The sequence below is a fragment of the Scardinius erythrophthalmus genome (genome assembly GCF_964197995.2).
Source record: "Scardinius erythrophthalmus genome assembly, chromosome: 12".
Taxonomy (NCBI): Eukaryota; Metazoa; Chordata; class Actinopteri; order Cypriniformes; family Leuciscidae; genus Scardinius; species Scardinius erythrophthalmus.
In genome coordinates this window covers 39,493,144-39,516,513 of record NC_138232.1, presented here as the reverse complement: position 1 = coordinate 39,516,513, position 23,370 = coordinate 39,493,144, and the positions used below count along the sequence as shown (strand labels likewise).

Here is a 23,370-nt window from a genome sequence, read left to right as displayed (position 1 = left end):
TCAAAATGTGTGGGAACCCTGATTTACCGGATGACTGAATGATGCCCTGTGCTCTTGCATGATTGCAACAATTTCACTAATTCACTTTATCCAACCTCTTTTGTAACTTGCTGTTATAAACCCAATAAAACCTTCACAAACTAGAAATAAAATTGAACCATGTTGATTTATTTCCATAAAATACAAGAATTAAATGCATTTAAATTATTTTCTACTTTTCAAATCGACCATGATTTCCTCGATCACAAGTTTTGAGAGCTCTGTACATCATCAGTCAGTGTGACGCAGAGAGAGAGAGAGACATCTCTGTGCACGAGATGTACATGTATATACAGTACATGTGCAAAGCTACGCAAAGCCGAATGAGCAAATGAAAAGCACTACAGCATGCTTCCAATCACAACAATACATCAGAAATCATGAGGCTAAAACTCAAAAGCAGCGAATGTGCGTCTTGGGGAATGGAGACACATAAAACCATCATCGTGTTGTGGTTTTTCTTTTAGGAGTGTTTCATGAAAAGCTCTTTAGCTCAGTCGTTTCACTATTACCAGCGGCTGATGAACTTCTCTAGGACCCTTGATGGATAATTCACTGTATGTGTCGCTTTAGGTCTTGATCAGTGTGGCGAACGTCTACCCTGTGCTTTAGCAAACACACTATGACCTCTAACCAGTGTTCTTCATCAAAACTGAGGCACTGATATGGGTTAAAGCAACAAGACTCTGAAAACGAGTATAATTTCCCATGTCCCCCACCTAAAAACTGACAGAAATGAACGAGAAAATAAAGTGTGAAAAATGTAGGCAAATGGGAGGGAGGCATGCAGCCATTGGAGGACAAGGCCATGGTGGGCGGGGCTTGACTTTATGATGCGCCAGCTTGTTCCTTGGGCGTTTCGGAGTGAATGGTGGTGACGCCGGAGGATTTGAACTTGGGCAGGTGCAGTCCGAACTTGTTCTCCACCCCAGCAAAGGTGGCGGCCGCCAGACGGTAACCACCGACATGCTCAGAACTGACGGGAGGAAGCTCGGAGATCCGGGATTTGGGCGTTGGTTCGGAACCAGTAGGGCGACTGGAAGGGGAAGAAAAGAAGTTGTTGCTTTAGCTGATGCTTTTAAGGCGAGACACGGCAGGCAAAAACATTGGGGGTTTTTTACTGGTCAATTTTGAGATTTTTGGATATTTGTCTTCAATAACATGTCTTCTTTCAGACTGTGGTGAAAAAAAAGTCAGAAATACACATTTAGGTCTTTATTTTACTACACTTTGTCTGTTTGCGTCTGTAGATTTCGCGTAAATTCAACAAAAGTTGTCGTTGTAAATCATCCCGCCGATCCGCGATCTCTGTCTGCTCCGTCATCATCACAGGCACCGCTGGAAAGCGCTCTCTTCACTGTCCAATGCTGTCGGATCCAAATATGGTAATTTACTTTTTATCAGCAAACAATCGTGAAAGTAAAAGGGCTGAATGCGCAATCTCATTGGCTGATGATAAATCTTTAAAGCCCATTTTCTCAAAATGACCTTTCTCTGATACTCCAAGTCCGAAATCTCCACTTCAGTAGCACCTATATACACCAAACTTTCCAGTCGTGTACCTAGTTATATTATGAAGACATTTACAGAGGGATTTGTAAATATATTATTCCTAGCCTGATTTATATAACATTTTATTACAGAAAACATGGCGAAAATCATTTTTTAAAGGCTATTGACAGTATATTCTGATTTACAGGATAACAAAAGTAGATATCCATAAATCCCTCTGTAATTTTTCCCCATCTAATATGTGAACACAATGAAAAAAATCTTTTTAATCTGGATTTATCCAATACTCAGATTTCGTTTTTTAAAATGTATACAAATTAGCGCATATTTAATTAGATATTGCCTAATTTGCATATTTAAACATTAAATTACAGAAAACTTGTAATACATTTTTTTTCTCATCTTAATGTAGGTAATCAACTGGGAAAGTTTCATGGTGATATCTGCTAGTTAAAAGTTTTACCCTATTCACCTGTAGTGTCTCGCCTTAATGCAAAGAAACTCAAAAGTGCAATATTTTTCCAGATAAAGGCTCCGTAATCGATTTCAGGCGTTTGCTAACTGCCACTAAACTGAAGCCCTATTCGGACGGGACTAGTTTACCATGAGAGGTGGGGTAAAGTAATGATTCCCAGAGCTTCTCTGTGATTTTAGTCCCGTCTGAATGTGCATCTCAGTAATCATTAAGGACAATGTCAGTAAAGATTACGGCGACTTTTACCTTCAGTAAAAAGGTCTGGAAAATGACCTCAGGTGATACTAATCCCGTGCGAATAGACCCGCTGTAAATATGTACGTAAATATTCTGTCATTTACTGTTTCAAATATTTTTCCGTGGTTTATCCAAGTATGAAGACGCTTGAAAAACATTCAGTTGCGTTCTAGACGCTGGGACGAGTCTGTGGCAAAACTCAAGTGTTTTCCACATTCAGATCAGAAAGAAGATCGAAAACACTTGTTAGAGGCACGAAACATCTTTTAGCGTTAGGTAAGTGCCTTTTACCAACACAATCCAATCTGAAGTTAATTCATACATCGTTCGACCGGACATAACTGTTTTATATGTATAAATATAGGTTATGTGTTTGCGCACGTGATATCAGGAAGCATCGTAATACACACATGATGACAGGAGTGACGGCGATGCGCAAATCGAGTTAACGTTACCCCTCACTTCTGCTAGTTTCACTGAGATCTCTTGGCCATTACTATTACAGACGTCCTGTGGTAACATTACATTACTCCATCTACCCTTGTAAAACGAATCCCGTCCAAATAGAGCTTTTAGTCACTGAATAAAATGTTTGACCAAAAGCGCAAAAACAAAACCCTGCCGTACATGTCAACATTATTCAGTCAATCAACGTTAGGCACATTCATACAGAATTCAAATGAAAGTGTGCGTACATCAGCTATCAGATTAAGCATGATGTCTTCACGCTGTGTGAATCCTCTGGTGAAACACACAACTTAATTTTCATTTCAGGCAGTAAAAAGTGTGTTTAGCATGATCTGCACTTACTGTCCTCCGAAGTCAACGTACAACCATCGCTGAAGGAGCTCGTAGGTCACCAGGGTCACACCGAACTGAGGAGATGAACGGAACACGCGAGCTACGAGAAGACAGAGAGAGGACTGTGAGTGAATATGGACGAGACTGTAGTGAAATCTGTGACGCGCGTGTGTGTGTGTGTACCTCCAGCTCCCTTCCATAGTGCTCGGAAGCCTTCCTCATGTAAGATCTTCCTGAAGCAGTCGATCACTCCAGAGTAAGTGGTCTGACCAGCGCGGGCTGCCACCTGCAGTCGTGTTTTGATGACATCAGCAGGGGTGACAAGTGAAGCAGCGGGTACACCTGTCAATTAAAATCATTCAGACATCTATTAATACAAGACAGAACATCTGAACGTAAAGCAGGAAATCTGCTCGGATGCGGTTTCATTTTGTCTAGAACAAAGTTCTTGCCCTCATTTCTTTTTTTTTATGTTTCAGTTGTTTGGATTCTGTTGCACTCAAAATTGCAGGAAGATGAATATGAGATGCAGAGGCGGGGTTTAAGCAGAATAAATGATTACATTGGCAGTGAGAAGTCATTTCACAGAAGAAAATGATAAAGATGAAATGCGTACACGGATGAATTGTTCACAATAAGACCAATACCATGCAATAAAAATAGATAGGGTGAATTTTCTTTTGAATGAAAATAAAACATATATATAAAAATGGTTAATATAATGGTAGAGTATGCCTCTGGTACTGTTAGACGGATTTTTTTATTGCATTTTTCAAATTTTTACTACATCTGAATGTTACGAAACTTGCCTTTTGTGTCACTTGCTATGAGAACATAAAGAAAATTTAAAACACTAAATGGTCTTGAAAAATAGGCATTCTAGTACTGTTCACCGCCATAGGAAATTAATGGAAATATAGAAAATATGAAAACAAAAAGCTTTTTTTTGGGGTACAATCTACAAATCAGAAAAAAAGAAATACAGAAAAAAAAGAAAAAAATCACAGCAATGAAGTGGATAAACTAAAACATCAAGATGGACGAACACCCACTTACACACACAAACAGTGTAACATCAAGGGTGCAAAATAGACATGTAGAAAAATTATGAAGTCAAATAAAAAAAGTAAAAAAAAAAAAATTAAACGGATGATTAATTTCACAATAAAAATAACATGCATTAAAAAAATAATAGATAGGTTCATTTTAATTTCATGCAAATGTAAAAATTCCTTATTAATTAAAAAATTAAAATAAAATTAAATCAAATGTATTCGAAATGTTATTGTAAGGGTGCAACCAGTCCTTAACTGAAATTGAACTGGGCCAGCATCACAAAGTTGAAGTCATGTTCTGACCTGCGATGGCGCCAGCGGTCAGCAGCTGCAGAGGGCCCAGTCTCCCGTCCTCATCCGTCAGCTGTGTCTTCGTATGAGCATAGACCGGGAAATAGATGGCAGAGAAGGGGATATCACGCAGGAAACACGCCTTGGCACCCTGTGGAGGAAAACCAGTCACATTTATTAGGGCTGTAACGATACACCAAACCCACAATTCGGTTCGTATCACGATTTTTGACCCTTTTGACTTTTAAAGAAAGGCTTTGTGCTTTGTTTGAGGTCTTTGTGAAAGTCTTTTAGTGCCGCTTTCAGAGCGGTCACGTCCGTAACATTGTTTTTTCCTCATAAATGCCTCAATATTTTATGTTGTGGAGAGCCAACCCTTCTTCATCCGGTGGGTAGTATTACTTTTTTGTTTGCGCAGTGTAATTCACAGAATTACTAAAAAATATTTTGCTACCTAAAAGTTAAAGATTTTTTGTGTCGCGTCCGTAACGCATGTGTGTTTTCCTCATATTAAATATAAAATGCATGTGTAGACTGATATTTTTCCAATGTCTGGACTCCTTTATTACGGGAGTATGGATATATATATAAACAGACATTTCAATATATTGGTATTAAATGCATTTTCGGAGAATTTATATTTCAAGTTTTGACTGCAAATGTCACATCCATAACGCTGGAATTACCCAATTTTAAAGAATTTATCCTGAACTAGTTTTGTGGTGTAGGTCTACGTATTTTATAATGTTAACTTCAAATAATACTAATAGTAATTTAAAGATGTGGTAGCATTGGATCTGGATGGGAAGGATAACTCTGGGAGTTGGAAGGGATGTGTCGCGATTCTGCCTTCTCACACCACGACACAGGTTTGTGGGTCTGAGTGTCGAGATTTCGGTTTCATATCGCATATCATTACAGCCCTAACATTTGTGTGTTATAGTTTACGCTAAGGCATAGCACCCATATTCACCTGTATTGTGAAAACAAGCAGTGAGAAGCTACAATGTCAATTTTGCTTGGATTCAAAGTCTTAAAGACAGACGCATCGCATATCCCACCTTGTAGAGGCCAAAGAAGCCGAGGTCTCGAACCACATTGAGCGCGCTCACTCTGGGGCCTGTAGTGATCTCACCGGCAACCTGCAGACGAATCTTAACGATTTCCAGAGGGTTGGTGAAGATCACCTGCGAGCCACCAGCCTGATAGACAGAGACAGATCGTTCAGCCGGTGAAGTACAACACAACCCAGTTTAACAGTTCTGTGTTACTCACACATCCACCGGCGAGAATCTCAGCAAACAAAGGTATCGTATCATCTTTTGTGGTAAATTTGTCTCTCACAAAGTCATTCACCTGGAAGACAGACAACACAGAAACTCATGTAATGGGCTTTAGCGTCAGCGGCTCAGAAACGGCTTTCTGCAGGCGGTTTAATGAGACTCACAGTGAGCTTGATGGCTTTCTCCGGAGCCACTCCGATGAGCTGGGGTACAAGACCTGTAGGGGAAACACACAAACAGAAGAAGAAGTGGTAAGTAACATGGAGACACTTTACATGGTTTTTGTGAAGCAGGGATGTCAACGTAACAAATCCAACCTCTGTAAAAGCCGAATAATCCCTCGTATCGCAGGACTTTCTTGGCGCAGTCGAAGCTGTTCTTGTACATGAGCTCTCCTACGAAGGAGCCAGTGGAGCGCTGGTTCTGCATGCGGGTCTTGACCAGGTCTATGGGGTACACAGCTGTGGCACCAGTGGCTATAAACAAACACACAGGTTAAAAGTGTGTACACTCAAACATACACTGTATATACTATCAATTTAAACCAGCAAAACCAGTGCATTTAACAAGACACGGAAGACTTCTTGATCTTCTGAAAGAAAAGTAGATATGAACTACCATTCAAACATTTGGTGTCAGTAAGATTTTTTTTTTTTTTTAAATAAGTCTCTTATGCTCATCAAGGATGCATGTATTTGTCAAAAAACACAGTAAAACAGTTTTTTTTTTAAAGTAGGCCTATATAAAACACTGTCTTCTATTTTACTTTATTTTAAAATGTAATTTATTCCTGTGATCAAAGCTGAATTTTCAGCATCATTACTCCAGTCTTCAGTGTCACATGATCCTTCAGAAATCATTCTAATATGCTGATTTGCTGCTCAAGAAACATTTCTGATTATTATCAATGTGGAAAATGTTGTGCTGCTTAATATTTTTTATGGAAACTGATATCTCTGTATTCTTTAATGAATTGAATAGCATTTATTTGAAACAGAAATCTTCTAAACATTGTAATTGTCTTTACAGTCACTTTTGAGCAATTTAATGCATCCTTGCTGAATAAAAGTATTAACTAACAAAAAAATCCGCAACACTTTAGTTTAGGGTCCATTTCTCACTATTAACTAGTTGCTTATCATCATGCATATTACTAGGATATTGGCTGTTTATTAGTGCTTATAAAGCACATGTTAATGCCTTATTCTGCATGACATCCCTTAATCCACCCAATACCTAAACTTAACCTTACTAACCATTAATAAGCAGTAATTAGGAGTTTATTGAGGCAAAACTTGTAGTTAACAGTGAGAATTGGACCCTAATCTAAAGTGTCCAAAACATCTTACTGACCCCAAACCTTTGCCTGATAGTGTGCTATGAAACCCCATGAAATTGGACTTCAGTGGTTTTTAGTCCATTTCTATAAGCAGTAATATGATAACATACGCATGACAAATTTACAATTAACGTGTACTGTAGATTTTAAGTGCATTTAATCTCTTCTAGGAAAAAAGTCATCTTATACACTGGCTGGCATATCCAAATTTTTGGCCATAAAATGCCCCTCCTCCTAATATCATCTAGCAATTGCAAGTAGCAAATCATGGTTTATTGCTTTGATGTGAAGTAAAAGAGTGAATGATTAACGTCCTACTACCACCTACTTTTGTCATAAGAAAATACATAACACAGTCGGGAAAAACTCGTGGTGTAACATCTTACCTCCAGCGATGGAGCCCAAACTGAACCTGTACGCAGACTCCGCCGCCTGCAGCCACACAGAGCGAGATACGTCCCCATGCGAATGCTGCACACAGAGAAAAACAGCATGTGAGCTATCAAGATAAATGCACCATGTTGTCTGTTTAGACATATGAAAGCAGCCTGAATAATAAGTTTAAACTAGGTTTTTACATTTTCTGAAGAAAGTGAGAGAGGTTTCAAATCCTTCAAAAAAGTAAAAAGGTGTTTTGTGCTATAATTAGCAGTGTTTGCCAAGGCAATCTCACTGATAACAATTTTCTCACAGTAATATATATACACACATGTAAATGAACCCTTAAAGACTCTTATCTGATAGTCTATACAGATAAACTCACCTGTCTCTGCACCTCGGCCAGATTATATGGCAGCGCTCCTTCCTCCAGTGGCGCTATCCTCTCGATATCAGCCAGGTTTAATCGTCTACACATCATAACATAACATACATAAACACCTGATCAGATGATAGGCAGGTAGGCAATAGAGATTTTTGTAACACTTTATTTCAATGATCCACTTTAGACATTCTACTGACTATAAGAAACTTTGCAACTACGTCAACTTATTATACTAACAAGACCCTAACAGTCTTCTAATACTCTAATGAGAGTTAGTTGACATGTAGTTGCAAAGTTACTTATAGTAAGAAGAATGTCTAAAGTGGACCACTGAAATACAGTGTTACAGAAATTAATGCCACGTCAGCAGCTAAGGCTTTTCTAGACAGAAGCTGCATTTTCATAGGAGTTTCATAGGAGTTGTATAAATAAAATAAAACCAAACAAAACAAAATAAAATAGAAAAATACAATAAATTAATATTTATTGTCATATAATGGTACATGCACTTTTACAAGTTGATTGTACTGAAATGTGTGTTGGCAGTGTCTGTACACAACCATCATATAATGATAAAAATCCACCCAGTGTTTTTTTTTTATGTTTTCCCCTCTCTCAAATCAAGCCGTCTGACCGTGTGACGTCACACGGTTGGATGCCCCTCCCATGATTGTTAATTGACAGCAGCGTTTCAACACAGACCCGCCCTGAGCGAGCTGTCATCATAGTCCGCGCGGACATTGTTGATACGCTGGAGCAGAATGGCGTCTAAGCGATTGTGGTGTTCTGTTCTTGGGTGTAATAATGAACACAGCAGTCATTTTGATGTTCCTAAATCCATACAGCTGAAGACGCAGTGGCTGAGTTTTGTTTTCGAAGGGAATATTCCCCACGATCAACGTCAATGCTGTCATGTTTGCGCGAATCATTTCACACCAGACTGCTTTACAAATGGGGGTCAGTTTAAAGCTGGTTTTGCTAAGAAGCTGCTCCTGAAAAAAAGATCGATACTAACTATTCGTGTTCCTGCTGCACCTCCAGAATAAGTGAGTGTAACGTTTTATTAATCTTTATATTAATCTTTGCAAATCGCTAGCACGCTTCACGATGAATGCGGCTAAGGTTTACACTCAGGTACATTACGGCTTGTTTTCTATGTACGACGTTCTCAATATAATTCATAATCCCAAGTTTATAATGAACAACGCGTTATAGTTATTGTGTTAGAAACGGTGTACGCACAGAACAGAGGCGGGGTGAGCAAAGCTCATTATCATTTAAAGACACATGCACTCAAACGGCGTGCTGAAAACAGAGCTGTTTTTGACCAGGTAAAATTAGCGTTTTCTTACAATACTAATGAGAATTTTTAATTAAAGTGTATTACAAACTTTTCATTTAGACCCTAAAGAATCATAATAACTTGTACAAAAGTGGCATTATATGACCCCTTTAAATACAAGTACTCCACAGCGACTCTAGGGGTCGCTGTTTGACAAAAACAGAAACTGCATAGTGTGCCTTTAAGAGATCGTACTAAATAAAATAGTTGTCTACTTGCATTTAAAGCAGAACTGTCCAATAAGAGATGTTTAATAGAAAGGAGGGGCTTGCAGAAGACCTGATCAGCTGATAATGCTGCTTTAATGTACATGTGGATGAACCTGTTTTAAAAAAGGAAAGTACCCTGTTTGGGAGTGCAGTCCTGAGAGCTGGAACAAGATGTCGACTTCCATAGGGGTAATCTGACCGAACTTATTTGCAACATGAACAAACTCCTCTACAGATGGAGAGAGGAAAGAAAATGTTAGACAATTTAGCAAAATGAAAAACTTTATTCTGATGTGCAGATGAACTGATTATTATGGACAGCACGCACCTTTAGTGACAAGCGTATCCTTGCGAGTTCCAGCGAGAGTGCTGTAGATTTTACGGATCAGTTCCATGTTGTTCAGGAGAGAGTTGAAGGCATTGAAGTAGGAGAAGCTCACCATGTGAGAGGTGCCGCCCCCTGCTGCCTAGGAGACACACACATAAACCTTTTACAACAAACTCCATCTCAAGAGATCCACAAGAGAGCTGCACACTTACAGACACAAGGTTTTCCTCCACAAAAGGTGTGAGCATGTGGTGTCTGATGGTGGACATGATGTCACTGAAATCCAAGGATGAAATGATGCCGCTCTTGTCCTTGTCCTTCTGCGCGAACGCCTGTCTTGCGTGCTCCAGCTGCAGCTCCTATGAAAACACAAGACCAGAAATCAGAAATTACATTTTGGGTGAGGGATGAACAAAGCGATAGTTCGCCCAAAAATGATATTTAACCCATGATTGATTCATCCTCAAGCCGTTCGAGATGCATATGTCAATCTTTTTTCAGACGAACACATTTTCAGTAATTTTAGAAAATGTCTTAGATCTTTCAGTGGTTATAATGTGAACCTATGGGGTCCACCTCATTCAAGTCCCAAAATGTGCATGCATCCTTCACAAAAGTAATCCATCCGGCTCCAGGGGGATAAACAAAGGCCTTCTGAGGGTAATCCGTGCGGTTTTGTCGTAAAAATATACATATTTAAAACTTTATAAACGAAAATAACTGGCTTCCAGTAGCGGTCGACGCGCGTTCACGGAGATGGATGCTGGCGTATGACGTAGGACGTAGCGTAGGAAGCGTCGTGACGTAGGATGAACGTGACAGCGCAGCCAGAGAGCAGAGCAAAACAAAACTCTACGTTCGTTCTACGTCACGACGCTTCCTACGCTACGTCCTACGTTATACGCCAGCATCCATCTCCGCATCCATACCCCTGGAGCCAAGATGTCACCCATGACTAAATTAGCCACTGCCAAAGACCAAAAGGTCAAGATTTGGATGTTTAGCGTTGACCTGTTCGCCCCTGCTGCTAAAGAATGTAACTACAAAGCTGTATATGTGCATATCTGTTAAGCATCATAATATACTGTTTTATCTGTTTTACTATAAACAGTGTTTACAATCATGCACGTACCCGTAATACTGATTAGGGTGCACCGATTTGAAAATTTTGGCCGATACCGATAATTCTTTATATTTGAAAGCCGATAACTGATATATTGGCCGATAAATCTAATTCAAATTTTGTATATAATTTTTGAGAGCATGATTACAAAAACAAAAATCTTACCATTAAAAGCCATGTCCCAAACACACAATTATAATGTTCTCATTATAATTTTATATAGCCGATATGACAGACTTGCGCTGCTCATGTTGCACTAAACCGAATTTTCCTTTTTTTGAAGTGATTCCAATCATATTTCAAGCAATACAAATCCATCATGCCGAACAGTGCGCATCTGAAGCGTCTCAGCTGAAGCAAATAATACATTATTTATCGTCTTTAATATATCAGCCAAATTTTCTTACCAGGCCGATACCGATATGGTGGCCGATATCACGTGCATCCCTAATACTGATGTTATTTTTAAAGTACTCTTGCACTACCTCACTTTACAATAACACTATACTGTGGTTGCACTAATACTGTGTATTGTTTAAATGATATTTATATTGTTTATTTATATTTATTATTACTTATTGTTTTATGCCTCTTGTTCAGAACTGCTAACTCCATTTTGTTAATGTGTGCATATAATAACAATAAAGTTTCTTATTCTTAAGTGTAAATGTTTGGCGTAGTACCTGCAGGAATTGGGTGAACTCCAGGTAGCTGAGGCGTTTGTTTCTGTTATTGCCGAAGTGCAAGCGGATGAACTCGCAGTCCCAGTTGAAGGGGATGTGGTGGTGCACGGTCGTCTGGCTGAAGATATCACGCACATTCTCTGTAAACACACGGACATGGACAGGTTTACACTCCCGCAGTCCATACTAGACGTTACAGCATTACTGACAGTGTTGTATAGCTTTGCTGAACATGTGTGTGTGAATGAATGACTGTGTGTTCAAGGTTAAGCTGCTTGTTTTACCAGCATAACTATATTATGATCAGCTGACTCTGTAAAGGGGAATAAAACACTACGGCTCTGTTCAAAAACATTGTGAGCTGCCTTGTTGTCTACATAGGCAGCATTAAGTGAAACCTCATAAGTGAACTAACAGGGACGACCTACATGGGAAACTCCATCACCACACAAATACTTGACGATGTTTTGATTTTAATGGAGTTTGATGTTAGCAAAAATACAAGTAAAAATACATAGCACACACAAATACAGTGTACAGAAGGAATAAGACATTTATATACAGTCACTACTGTTCTCACCGAAGGACACGTCTCCAGTGCCCGTCTTGTCAAACAGCTGGAAGGCCACGATGAAGAGGGCATCAGGCACACACAGCACTGACTCAAAGGCCAGGAACTCTTGGTACGAGATCAGCCTTAATGAAAAATCAGAAGAATCATACATTAGGACATGCACAAGCTCAATTTGTAATTCTGTTAAACTCAACATTAGTTGGATCACTTGCAACCACATGATTTTATGTACAAAACTGAATTTTCTAAATTATGCCATGAACACTACCATTCAAAAGTGCTTTTATTTTTAAAGAAATTAATACTTTTATTCAGCAAGGACACATTAAATTGATCAAAAGTGAAAGAAAAGACATTTATTATAATAATGTTCCTACAATTCTATTTAAAAAAGGCTGTTCTTTTGAACTTTCTAAGAAGCACAAGTATTTTAAACACTAATAATCAGAAATGTTTCCTGAGCAGCAAATCATCATATTAGAGTGATTTCTGAAGGATCATGTGAAGACAGGAGTAATGATGCTGAAAATGCAGCTTTGATCACAGGAATAAATTACATTTTAAAATATATTAAGATAGAAAACAGTTCTTTTAAATGGTACAATTTCAAAATATCAATATTTTTACTGTATTTTTGATCAAATAAATGCATCCATGATCTTTAAAAAACATTTTTAAAAATCGTACGACCCCAAACTTTTGAACAGGAGTGTATGTGCAACTTATTTTCAAAATTATCCCATTCGCATCTGGCTGCTACAGCAGAAAATAATGCAAAGGTGGGTGAACTGAACTTCTAGATCTGAGCTGATCTGAAGGTTCAGGCTTCATATCAAACCATCAATAATTAGAACACAGAAAATATGATGTTCGTCTCACCCATCTTTTGTGGTGTCCGCCACTCCGGCGAGCAGCTGCACAGTTTTAGGGTTGTAGTGGAGCTGCGTGTGGAGGCCCAAATACCTCTGCACAAAATCAGTGGGTGTCATGTACCGCTCTCCATCCTTCTCCACCACACTGGCATACTGAGGGGAAAATAAAATAAAAACACACACAATTACAGCATTTGTGTTGGATATGAAGCATGATTAAACATGTGTGATGCTATTTTTTAAACCTCAAAAACATGGTTCAAAAATCAATGTCATGAACCAATACATAAAACAGGGCTTAACAAACATTATAACCATATTTTAAGAGTATTATTATGCATTCCCCCAGTGATAAGGAAACAAAGCTGTTGTCAGTCGTGTAAAATAACACTGGCAACAAGTGGTAACAAGCCAGCTACAATCTTGTTTATCAAGTAGCAACATCCGTCTATTGGGACAACTAGGCAAAGGTGACATAATATTCACGAGCCAAGCAAGTTGTGTATTTTCCAGATTTGAGAAAAATAATCTGGACAAAGTGTTGACGGGAGATGCCCTCTGACCTTATCATACATTCTTCACTCATCCATCTATTGCCCTGACATTCATGTCTTCCTCCAATATATCCATCTTACATGCTTGAGTCCTATTAATAGAGCCACATCGCACACAAGTCTCTGTTACCAGACACCAAAGCGGCCCAAGAAACAACTACTCTCGGCTGACAGACCCACAAGATCTCAACGGCGGAAGTGATCACAAGTCCCTACACGAACAGAAAAAAGCCCTGGAGGACATTTAAAGACGGAGAAAGATAGTGTATACACACACACACACACTGTTTACCAACAATCACACACAGGCGTCTAGACATTCCCAAGCATGCAAGTCTCTCTCTGTGTTGCTTTTGGTGAAAGGAGACGGCTCCAATCGGTCATGATGTGCACGCTGAAGTGAACCTGACATCTTAAGCATCCTAAACTTACCGACAACACCGCGACAGTTAAAAATGCAGCGTGACTAAGGAAATAAAGATTAAGTGACAGATCAAAGTCATGACACTATTGACTTTTGCATCTAAGGTTGCAGAGCCGGTACAAAGCTGGTCAGTGGACTCAGTTTACTACAGTATAAAGGAAGAAACCAACCATCATTACCTGGTATTAGACCAAAATAAGTTTTATCTTACCTTTAGAAAGATGACCTTCAGCTCGTTAGGGTCGGCCCTTTTGGTTGACTGCACCTGTAAAACACAAAATAATTAGAAGGTTAAAGGGAATGGAATGTGAAACTAAAGTGTTTTTACCCATAATTATAGTAACAACAGCCCTACCCTATCTAGTGAAACTAGTGAACTAAACAGATCTAGCTGTCTCGTTAGTTTCATTAAGGTTATATTGAGAAAACTAACATTTATTCACAAATCCTCACGTAAATGCCAAATAAGTTACTCTACGCGGTTAAAGGGCACATTCATTATTATTGGGACTTCCTGGCTCACAAATACTGCACAGAATATATGCAAAACTAAATTAAGTTTTTAAAAAGCACAAATTAACCATGAATAAACCAGCCACTAATCCATCAACACAAACACACATGAAGCCATTGAGTCCCTGAAGAATAAAATGATCCCAATTTCGCCCACACGGCATGATCCTTAGGTTACACGCCCGACTACACTTTATAAACAAAAGCTAATCTCTAACAACACAAAAGGCTGTTGGAGAGCTGATTAATACGGTTTAATGCAGATTTCAGATATTTTTTATGGTTTTATGATCCTCACAGATACTCAATTCAGTCAAAGTCTCAGCCCGAGCGTAACGTTAGTGATAAGCTCAGTGATGCTCGCGCCGGTCCGTTAAAAACGTTTAATTACTCTCTCTACTGACCTCATTTCAACATCTATCAGTTTTTTTCCCGCTCATAAACACAAACTGCAAGTAAGAGTCGTCAGATAAAAATGAGAAACATAAAATTTCAGTCAAATACAGAGTCGCTGGAGTCACCTTGGCCGCCATGCTGCTGTCTGACGTCACGTGTGGGTCGCGCAGGCGCGTGGCCGATGACTGAGTGCGCGCGAGAAGATCCAAAGGAGGTGCTCGCGCACCTGTGATGTCACACCTCACAAGATTTCCAAGCAGCCCTCGAAATGTATTCATTTTATTATCTATACAAATATTTTATTATATTTAGCATTTCATTTCATCTGGATTTTTGTTGTTTGTTAAATTTCGTTAGAACCATTTGTTATTCAATAAAAAAACAATCCCTTATGCTACAATTTTCAAGAATATATTAATAATGACAATATATGCAGCTACAAAGGGAAAATATGGAAAATATATTTGATTCACACATTTACATTTCATGCATTAAATGGCAATATTTGAATAAACTACAAATCCGTTTCTTTAAAAATATCTTTATTGTACACATTCTCACAAGTAAAAAGTGCAGCATCCAAGCAGACATATTATGCACTTTTCCCCAGGTTTGCATTTTCAAAACCACATCACAACATTAAATCAGGGTTGAGTATCAAATTAAGGAGAAAAAAAAAAGGCATGACACCATAAACAAGTGAAACTCTTTTCCTCTACAACCAAACATGATATTTACAGATAATACAAAATTTCAGAAAGTCCCAAGAGCGACACCAAACTTTCCACCCATCTTTAAGAGCACAAGTGCACTGCAATGTCCTTCATGCGTTCTGGCGTCCTCTACTGGACCCTGTGCTTATAAAACCAGCAGAGACCTTTAGTGAAGTTCCAGCCAAGTGAAATGGAGAGAACATACAGGAGTCCGAGCAAAGCAAAGGGATACAGAAGCACCACAGTGTTCTTTAAGAACGGGAGCGCTACAGAAACAAGAAGACAAAATTAGACCATGTGCAGAGAATTTATGGATGGTAAAAACTAGGGATGCACCGATATGAAAATTTTGGCCCATTTGATAACCGATAATTGTTTATATTTGAAAGCTGATAACCGATATATTGGCCGATAAATCTAAATTAAAAAATTTATATCATTTTTGAGAGTCTGATTACAATGTTATGTAGCCTATATGATAGACAAGCACTGCACATGTTGCACTTTACTGTATTTTCCTTTTTTGAAGTGATTCAAATCATATTTCAAGCAATTCAAAACCATTATGGCGAAGAGTCCGCAATGTCTCAGCTGAAGGAAATAATCCGTTATTTATCGGCCTCAAGATATCCGACCGATAATGATAGCATTAAAACTGATCACCGATCAGATGACATATCGTGCATCCCTAGTAAAAATCAGAGGTGGACAGTAACAAAGTACATTTACTTGAGTACTGTACTTAAGTACACTTTTTGAGTATCTGTACTTTACTTGGGTATTATTTTTTCTGGAAACGTTTTACTTTAACTTCACTACATTTGACAGACAAATATCTTACTTTTTACTCCACTACATTTCTGTCAAGGTCCTTGAGTAGAAAGTAGTAACGTCAGTCAGGGGATGATTTTGGTTGCAGGGACCCGCAGGGGTTGCATTGTGACTGGAAATGAAAGTCAAACTGACGTCAGAAACCGACTGATGTTGGTTTCTGACGTCAACCCGATTTTCATTTTCAACCACGATACAACGTCTGTCCAACGTTGGAGATCAACGTCAATCTGACATTGGATTCTGACATAAACCTGATTTTCATTTTCAACGTTGGGTTTGGTCTTCTAAATGCGAATTTTGTCATTGTTTTGGAGCACACTAGCTTATAGATAACAGTAAGGCGAACATATTCATACTAAAAGCCAAAAAACTTTAAATAGGGCAGTATTTGAGGTGTCCAAAACCATTGTGGACGTTATTGAGTGCACTTATTCAGTCTCATATTCAATCCCACTACTGGAACTGTGTTCTAGAAATACATCTGATATTGATATGAGGGTAGGCAGGCATAGATTCAGAGGCATACAGTACTTTAAGTATTACATACAACAATGCAACAATAATAAAACAATGCATTGACATTTACTTTTTACTTTTGATACTTAAGTATTTTTAAAAATGAGTACTTCTGTACTTTTACTTAAGTAAAAATAGGTCTTTACAACTTTTACTTGTAACGGAGTAATATTTGACCAGTAGTATCTATACTTTCACTCAAGTAAGGAAGTTGTGTACTTCGTCCACCTCTGGTAAAAATACACTAGCTATCACAATACTTACCATTGTAGCCCAGGAATGTGATGTAAATATAGTAACCGATTGCAATAAGCCACAAGGTGTTTCCCACAAAATAACCCAGGAACCAGTCTGAACTCGTAACAACAACATCTGTCAAGAGAGCAAGAGGTGTTCACCAAGTCTATAACTAGGGTTGCCAACTTCAGAAAAGAAAAATGCGGGACAATCGTGGTTCTTTACAGGAAAATAAGGGACACTCAAAATATTTGTACTGTATCACACAGTATATGTCATTCCAGGTTCGCATGCGTTTAAAATTTTCTCAGATATAAACACATTTGGTATGCTTAACCTATTTATGTACAATTTAATTCTAAAACGAATTTTAAGGTCACACAATTACACACAAACCATAGCATTTACCTGAAATAGAAAGCTTTTGTAACATTATACACTACATTTTAAAGAAATTAAAGAAAGTAATAGCATACTTTTCCCTCAGGAAGATTTCATGTTTTTTTGCGTGGCTGGATGTTGGACTCATGAACAATAATCACGTTGTTTAAATTCACCAAAACTGATTTGCCGAAACCAAAACCCGGCCGGACAGTGAAAGGGATTTGCCGTTAGCACGAGTCCGGAATCTCCGGATCGAACGGGAGCGACCAGACAGCAGCAAATCAAACAATAATTTGTCCCAAAAGAATAATCAATTCTCAATTTAGAGTTTGTTATTCGTATGGTCAGATGCGCGTGAGTGTGGGCTGTGATTGGATGATGCGGTGTCGTGATCATTCTCAAGTGTCGTGTTGCTGTTGCATCAGTCAGTGGTTAGATCAGCGTAGCAGTCTATTTAATCGGGACAAGGGAGGTCCCGTACGGGACAAATAAATTAGACCCAAAATACGGGATGATGGCAACCCTATCTATAACTGAAACAGTACAGCTCATTATACATTTATACACATCTTTACTTACAGTTGATGAAGAAAAGCTGTAAAAAGTGCAGAATGACCAGAAGAGGGTAGAAAGCATTTAGATGGACGTCAAACGCGTAGCCCCACTCCACATCATAATCTCTGCTCGGTTTCATCAGATATTTATTCGTAACAAACCTGGAGAATAAAAGACAGGGATTAAACCTCTTCATGATATTTTCTAGTAAAATGATGCCGATTTATTATATCATTCTTTAAAGTACTTGATTCTGATTGGTCAGCTACAACAAACATTATAGCTTAATAATAACCACTAAACTGCACATTCAGGCAAACCCGGAAATTGACTTCCTAATTATAATCACATAATAAAATAAGTAAGATCAATATTTCATGTCCATTTGTTAATTTGGTAAGAAATCATGTATTAAGCAGGATAATGTCCAGTCAGGACCATCAGCTTTGTGCAGTGTTATATTAGTATTATCTATACAGTATTATAGAATTTATTAACATTTTGAATTGGCTTTTATTTTTAGCTTTTCAGTCTTTTTGTTGTGCTTTTGCCATTTTCATTAGTTATTTTTTTTAGATTTCTATTTATCTTTAATTTATTTTTATGTAAGTTTTAGTAATTTTTTCTTCAACTTAATATTTTAGTCAGTTGCCAAGGCAACATTTCACTTTTTTTTTTAATCCAATAAAATGTTTAAGTTTTTCATCCAGTATTTATTTCATTTGAACTCTCATTCAATTACAAAAAATGATTAATAATAGTTCTAGTTTGAGTTAATGGGTCCTAACCGTGCTGTCTGGGTTTATTTCATGAAAACTTGTAAAACTATTAAATTTCTTTTTACAAATAAAATGGAGAATACACTTCATTTTAAAAATTAACAATAAAAAAGACAAAAACTCCAGAAACTGGATCAATACCATACGAGCAAGTTCAACATTAAAGTCGGCATGAAATGAAAGTTGCGATAGTCTTTTCTTCCTTATTGTGACGAATATCCGAGTGAAATGGCTTATGCAATTATAATTTTTTTTTGTGTGCTTGCTATCAGTATCACTGGTACTGCCTTTCAGTGGCTAACTTCATATCTCTCAGACAGGCAACCATTTATTTGCATTAATAAACACAAATCTTGCTCTGTCACTGTTTCCTGTGGTGTACCTCAAGGATCCGTTCTTGGTCCACTTCTATTTCTAATCTATATGCTTCCTTCTTGGTCAGATCACACAGCATCATGGTCTTAATTTCCATAATTACGCAGATCATACACAAATCTATTTTACTGTTCAACCCAATTGTGTTTTTCCATCACTTCCTGCATACCAGAGCTCAAAATATGGATGGCTCAAAACTGAATACTTAAGCCCTAAATCCCTCGTCATTTCCCAACATGACTTCTCCATTCATATTGACAGAGTTATAGGTCATTCATCACCCAAAATGCGCAATTTGATTCTAGATTATGCTTTGAATCCCTTATCAGCCAGCTTGTTAAATCCTGTTTTTTTCCACCTTCGCAACATTGTGCATATACGATGTTCGCTAAATCTCAAAGATGCCGAAACATGCTTTTATAACCTCGCTTCTAGACTATTGTAACTCTTTGTTTTCTGGCCTACTCACTAGTTCAGAACTCAGTTGCTTGTGCCCTTGCATTTAACAAAAAAATTGTGTCGCATTCAGTTCAAAATACTTGTCCTAGTTTTTAAGGCCTGCCATGTTTTAGTACCTTCATATTACAGAATTAATACACCCCCCCTATGTTCCTGCCCGTACTCTTAGATTGAGTGCTGAGAGTTTTCCTTATATTACCCAAGTTCAAACTATCTACTGTTGGTGGTAGTGTGATCATTATTTATTGTTATTATTAGGAAGGGACTTGATTTTGTCCTTGAGAATTGATTGGATTGTAGGAAGTTTCAAGTTTTCAGTCAGCAGTGGAGGATGTTTAGTCCCATCTTCTGCCGAGACACACGTCATGAAGAGAACAGATGACGTTTTCAAGAGGGAGGGGAGATTTAAAGATTACCAGGGCATATTAATTTGAAAAAAATTATGATGTGCACAGATAAAGCATTTATAATCAACACAGCAACATTCTGTAAAAAAAAAAAAAAAACGAACTGTCAATTTTGATTTTTATGGTGACTTTAAAGGGATACTCCACTTTTTTTGGAAATAGGCTCATTTTACAACTCCCCCAGAGTTAAACAGTTGAGTTTTACCGTTTTCTAATCCATTTAGCCGATCTCCGGTTCTGGCCGTACCACTTTTAGCATAGCTTAGCATACATCATTGAAGTGGACAAGACCATTAGCATTTCTCTCAAAAAAATGACCAAAGAGTTTCGATATTTGTCCTATTTAAAACTTGACTCTTCTGTAGTCACATCGTGTACTAAGACCGACGGAAAACATAAAGTTGCGATTTTCTAGGCTGATATGGCTAGGAACTATACTCTCATTCCTGCGTAATAATCAAGAAACTTTACAGCCGTACCATGAGTGCAGCAGGCGTAATGATTTGATGCAGCGCCTGAAAATAGGACATGATTATAGCTATGATCCTCACTCAAACTCACAGTAGGCTGACTTTAAGGACATTACTCCCATTTTTTTCAGCATGCAAACCTTTGTGTGTGTGTGTGTGTGTGTGTGGCACCTTACCACATGAGTGTGGATATGAGCAATCCAACCCCGATGCAGTCGATGAAAACGACCCAGAGCAACAGCTTCAACGTCTCCACAAAACCCATGTCTAGAACCAGACCAAAGCCCACCGTCGACACTGCAGAGACAACATTAGTTAGCAAATGAAGGTTTAATTTCCAAAGCCTGTCACATGTATCAATCGCAAGTGCTCACCACACAGCCAGACGCTGAGCAGCACCAGGAACGCAGGGTCGTCCCGGGCCCACTGGTCTTTCGTTTGCTTGCGGTAGTGGAAGTTGCGGTACACTTTCTGCGGTGATGTGAACAGATAGAGCATCTGCCATACGGCGAACTCGAAGTCCATCTGTCTGAAATGCAGGAGTCTCCTCAGGTACTTGTAGCGCTTGGCTCCGGCCGTGTGCCGCGCCGCATCCCGCTCGCTGAGGCTGCCGTTTCGCTGGATCTGCGGGGAGCTCGTCGGCAACATACTGCTGGGAGGAGAGAGAAATTTGGTTATGACAAAAAACACAACATGCAAGTTATTGGTTGTATATAAGACATACAGTACCAGTTAAAAGTTTGGAAACATAACTAGTTTTAATGTTTTTGAAAGAAGTCTCTTATGCTCATCAAGCCTGTATTTATTTAAACAAAAAATACAGGAAAAAAATAATAATATTGTGAAATATTATTACAATTTAAAATAATGGTTTTATATTTGAATATACTTATTATATATTATATACTGAATTTTCAGCATCATTACTCCAGTCTTCAGTGTCACATGATCCTTCAGAAATCATTAGTATGTTGATTTATTATTATAAATGTTGGAAACAGTTGTGCAGCTTAGTATTTTTTTTATAACCGGTTATACTTTTTTTCAGGATTCTTTAATGAATAAAAAGTAAAAAAAAAAAAAAAAAAGTAAAAAAAGAAGAAAAAAAGAACAGCATTTATATTAAATATAAATATTTTGTAACAATATACGCTACCATTCAAAAGTTTGGGGTCAGTATTTGTTTTTTCTTTTTTTTTTGAAAGAAATTCATTCTTTTATTTAGCAAGGATGTATTAAATTGATAAAAAGTGATAGTAAAGATATATATTGTTAGAAAAGATTTCTATTACAAAAACATTAAAAAGAGTCATGTAACAAGGTCCAGATACAACATACAAATCTTGTGAATCTCATTAGGACTAAATGATGTGACATAAATTATGTTTTGGCAAAAGAATAACAAGTCAAACTCAATTACAACTTAATTACAGTACATTGACTGTACAGTAGATCTGTCAGTCTCTATCTGAAAACTTCTAGAAAACTAAGATATAATCTATTGGTCAAGCTTAATAATCAATCAGCTCGTTAGTTATTGTACTTCCTATAGAAATATGACCTGCTATGTAAACATGTAGAGCTGAATCTGATCCTAGATCAGTCGTATCACTCTTACTTGCTTTACACAGACAATCTGGCCTTTGATGTCAACTGACAGCATTGATACAGTAACTAACCTGCTAGTCTACAAGTAGACGCTTTATTAAGCATAAACAATGGCAAACCCAAAGCTTAACAGTGTGTGAGTGTGTGTGTGTGATGATGATGATGCTGCTACCTGGGCCTCGGCTCGATCCTACATAATAACCTGGTAAAGCAGTTAGCTACAATGTCGCTCCTTCTCAGTGTGTAAAAACATGACACTCACCTGCTCGACAGCAGTATCAGCAACTATTGAAGCAAATCTCTTATTAATCAATGTGTAAAAAACAATGCAGCAACTGTGACATGTCAACTTCCTGCCTGGTCCGAACACGTAGCCAGCGCAACCTATACAGTGACGCCACTTCCGGTCTCAATGCTTTCTGGGAAATGTAGTGTTGGGAGAGAGAGCAGTTTCTTGAAATAACCGTCATTCCTAGTATCTAGAGACATCTATCATTTTATATAATATCTAATTTTAAACTATTTATAAAGATGAAAATCATATGTATTACTTTTCTTTTATCACAGCATCAGAGTTGTGCGGATTTTAAACAATTTATCTCATTAAGATATATTACAATCTGTAATCAAAATGTTTAAACAGAATATGTTGTTTTAACTGTTAATCACTTATAGGATTTTCCTACTTACAATCATTATTCCTTTTTAATATTTCTTTATTTTAATATTTTTTGGGTGGGAAAACAACAGCAAAAACAAGCAAGAAAAAAATTCATCAATCCTTCATGAGCGATGACTAACTTTGGAATTTTATTTGTATCCTGTCTTTTTTTCTTGCCATTTGGTTATAATCATGTACAACAAGTGACTGAGCATTTCTGAAATATGCAATGACATAATATTTTATCAATAGCCTATGTTTCTATAAATGACACAAGCATATAAAGTTGTGATATTTCGATAAACTGTAATGCCTAAACCAAACTGATTAGATGAAACTTCTTTTAGCAGAAAAAAATATACATATTTTGTATATTCATATTAGTTTATATTATTTATATTTTATAATTACTTTAGTCGTTGTATTCCATTTTTATTGGAACCCTTTCCTCATATTTTTTGTTTTTAATTGGTTATTTTATTTTTTAGATTTTTTTATGTTTTTATATTCTGAAAATACAGGCTTCGATAATTGCATAACACGATTGTGAAGATAATTA

At 37.6% G+C, this 23,370-nt stretch overlaps 2 protein-coding genes across 4 annotated transcripts; both read right to left on the bottom strand.

Annotated features, from left to right (window-relative positions):
• Window positions 1-147: 147 nt before the first annotated feature.
• On the bottom strand, window positions 148-15,040 carry slc25a12 (solute carrier family 25 member 12). 2 transcript variants are annotated; one of them, XM_081380103.1, is made up of 18 exons: window positions 14,939-15,040; window positions 14,116-14,169; window positions 12,934-13,079; window positions 12,061-12,176; window positions 11,481-11,620; window positions 9,887-10,033; window positions 9,675-9,813; window positions 9,482-9,575; window positions 7,796-7,880; window positions 7,419-7,503; window positions 6,011-6,169; window positions 5,858-5,910; window positions 5,686-5,766; window positions 5,472-5,612; window positions 4,423-4,561; window positions 3,248-3,406; window positions 3,074-3,164; window positions 148-1,075 (listed from the first exon to the last, which is right to left on the bottom strand). In XM_081380103.1, exons 1-18 carry the CDS (start codon window positions 14,948-14,950, stop codon window positions 868-870), a joined length of 2,049 nt encoding a protein of 682 aa, XP_081236229.1. In that variant the 5' UTR covers window positions 14,951-15,040; the 3' UTR covers window positions 148-867. The 2 variants fall into 2 exon arrangements, with proteins under 2 accessions (XP_081236229.1, XP_081236230.1); XM_081380104.1 differs by having other exon boundaries at window positions 14,822-14,972.
• A 144-nt stretch (window positions 15,041-15,184) lies between these two features.
• Window positions 15,185-22,624, bottom strand: unc50 (unc-50 homolog (C. elegans)). Of its 2 annotated transcripts, none has more exons than XM_081380403.1 (6): window positions 22,413-22,561; window positions 20,917-21,191; window positions 20,719-20,839; window positions 18,077-18,213; window positions 17,141-17,248; window positions 15,185-15,792 (listed from the first exon to the last, which is right to left on the bottom strand). In XM_081380403.1, exons 2-6 carry the CDS (start codon window positions 21,188-21,190, stop codon window positions 15,656-15,658), a joined length of 777 nt encoding a protein of 258 aa, XP_081236529.1. In that variant the 5' UTR covers window position 21,191; window positions 22,413-22,561; the 3' UTR covers window positions 15,185-15,655. The 2 variants fall into 2 exon arrangements, with proteins under 2 accessions (XP_081236529.1, XP_081236528.1); XM_081380402.1 differs by having other exon boundaries at window positions 15,253-15,792; window positions 20,917-21,194; window positions 22,413-22,624.
• Between the last annotated feature and the right edge of the window lie 746 nt (window positions 22,625-23,370).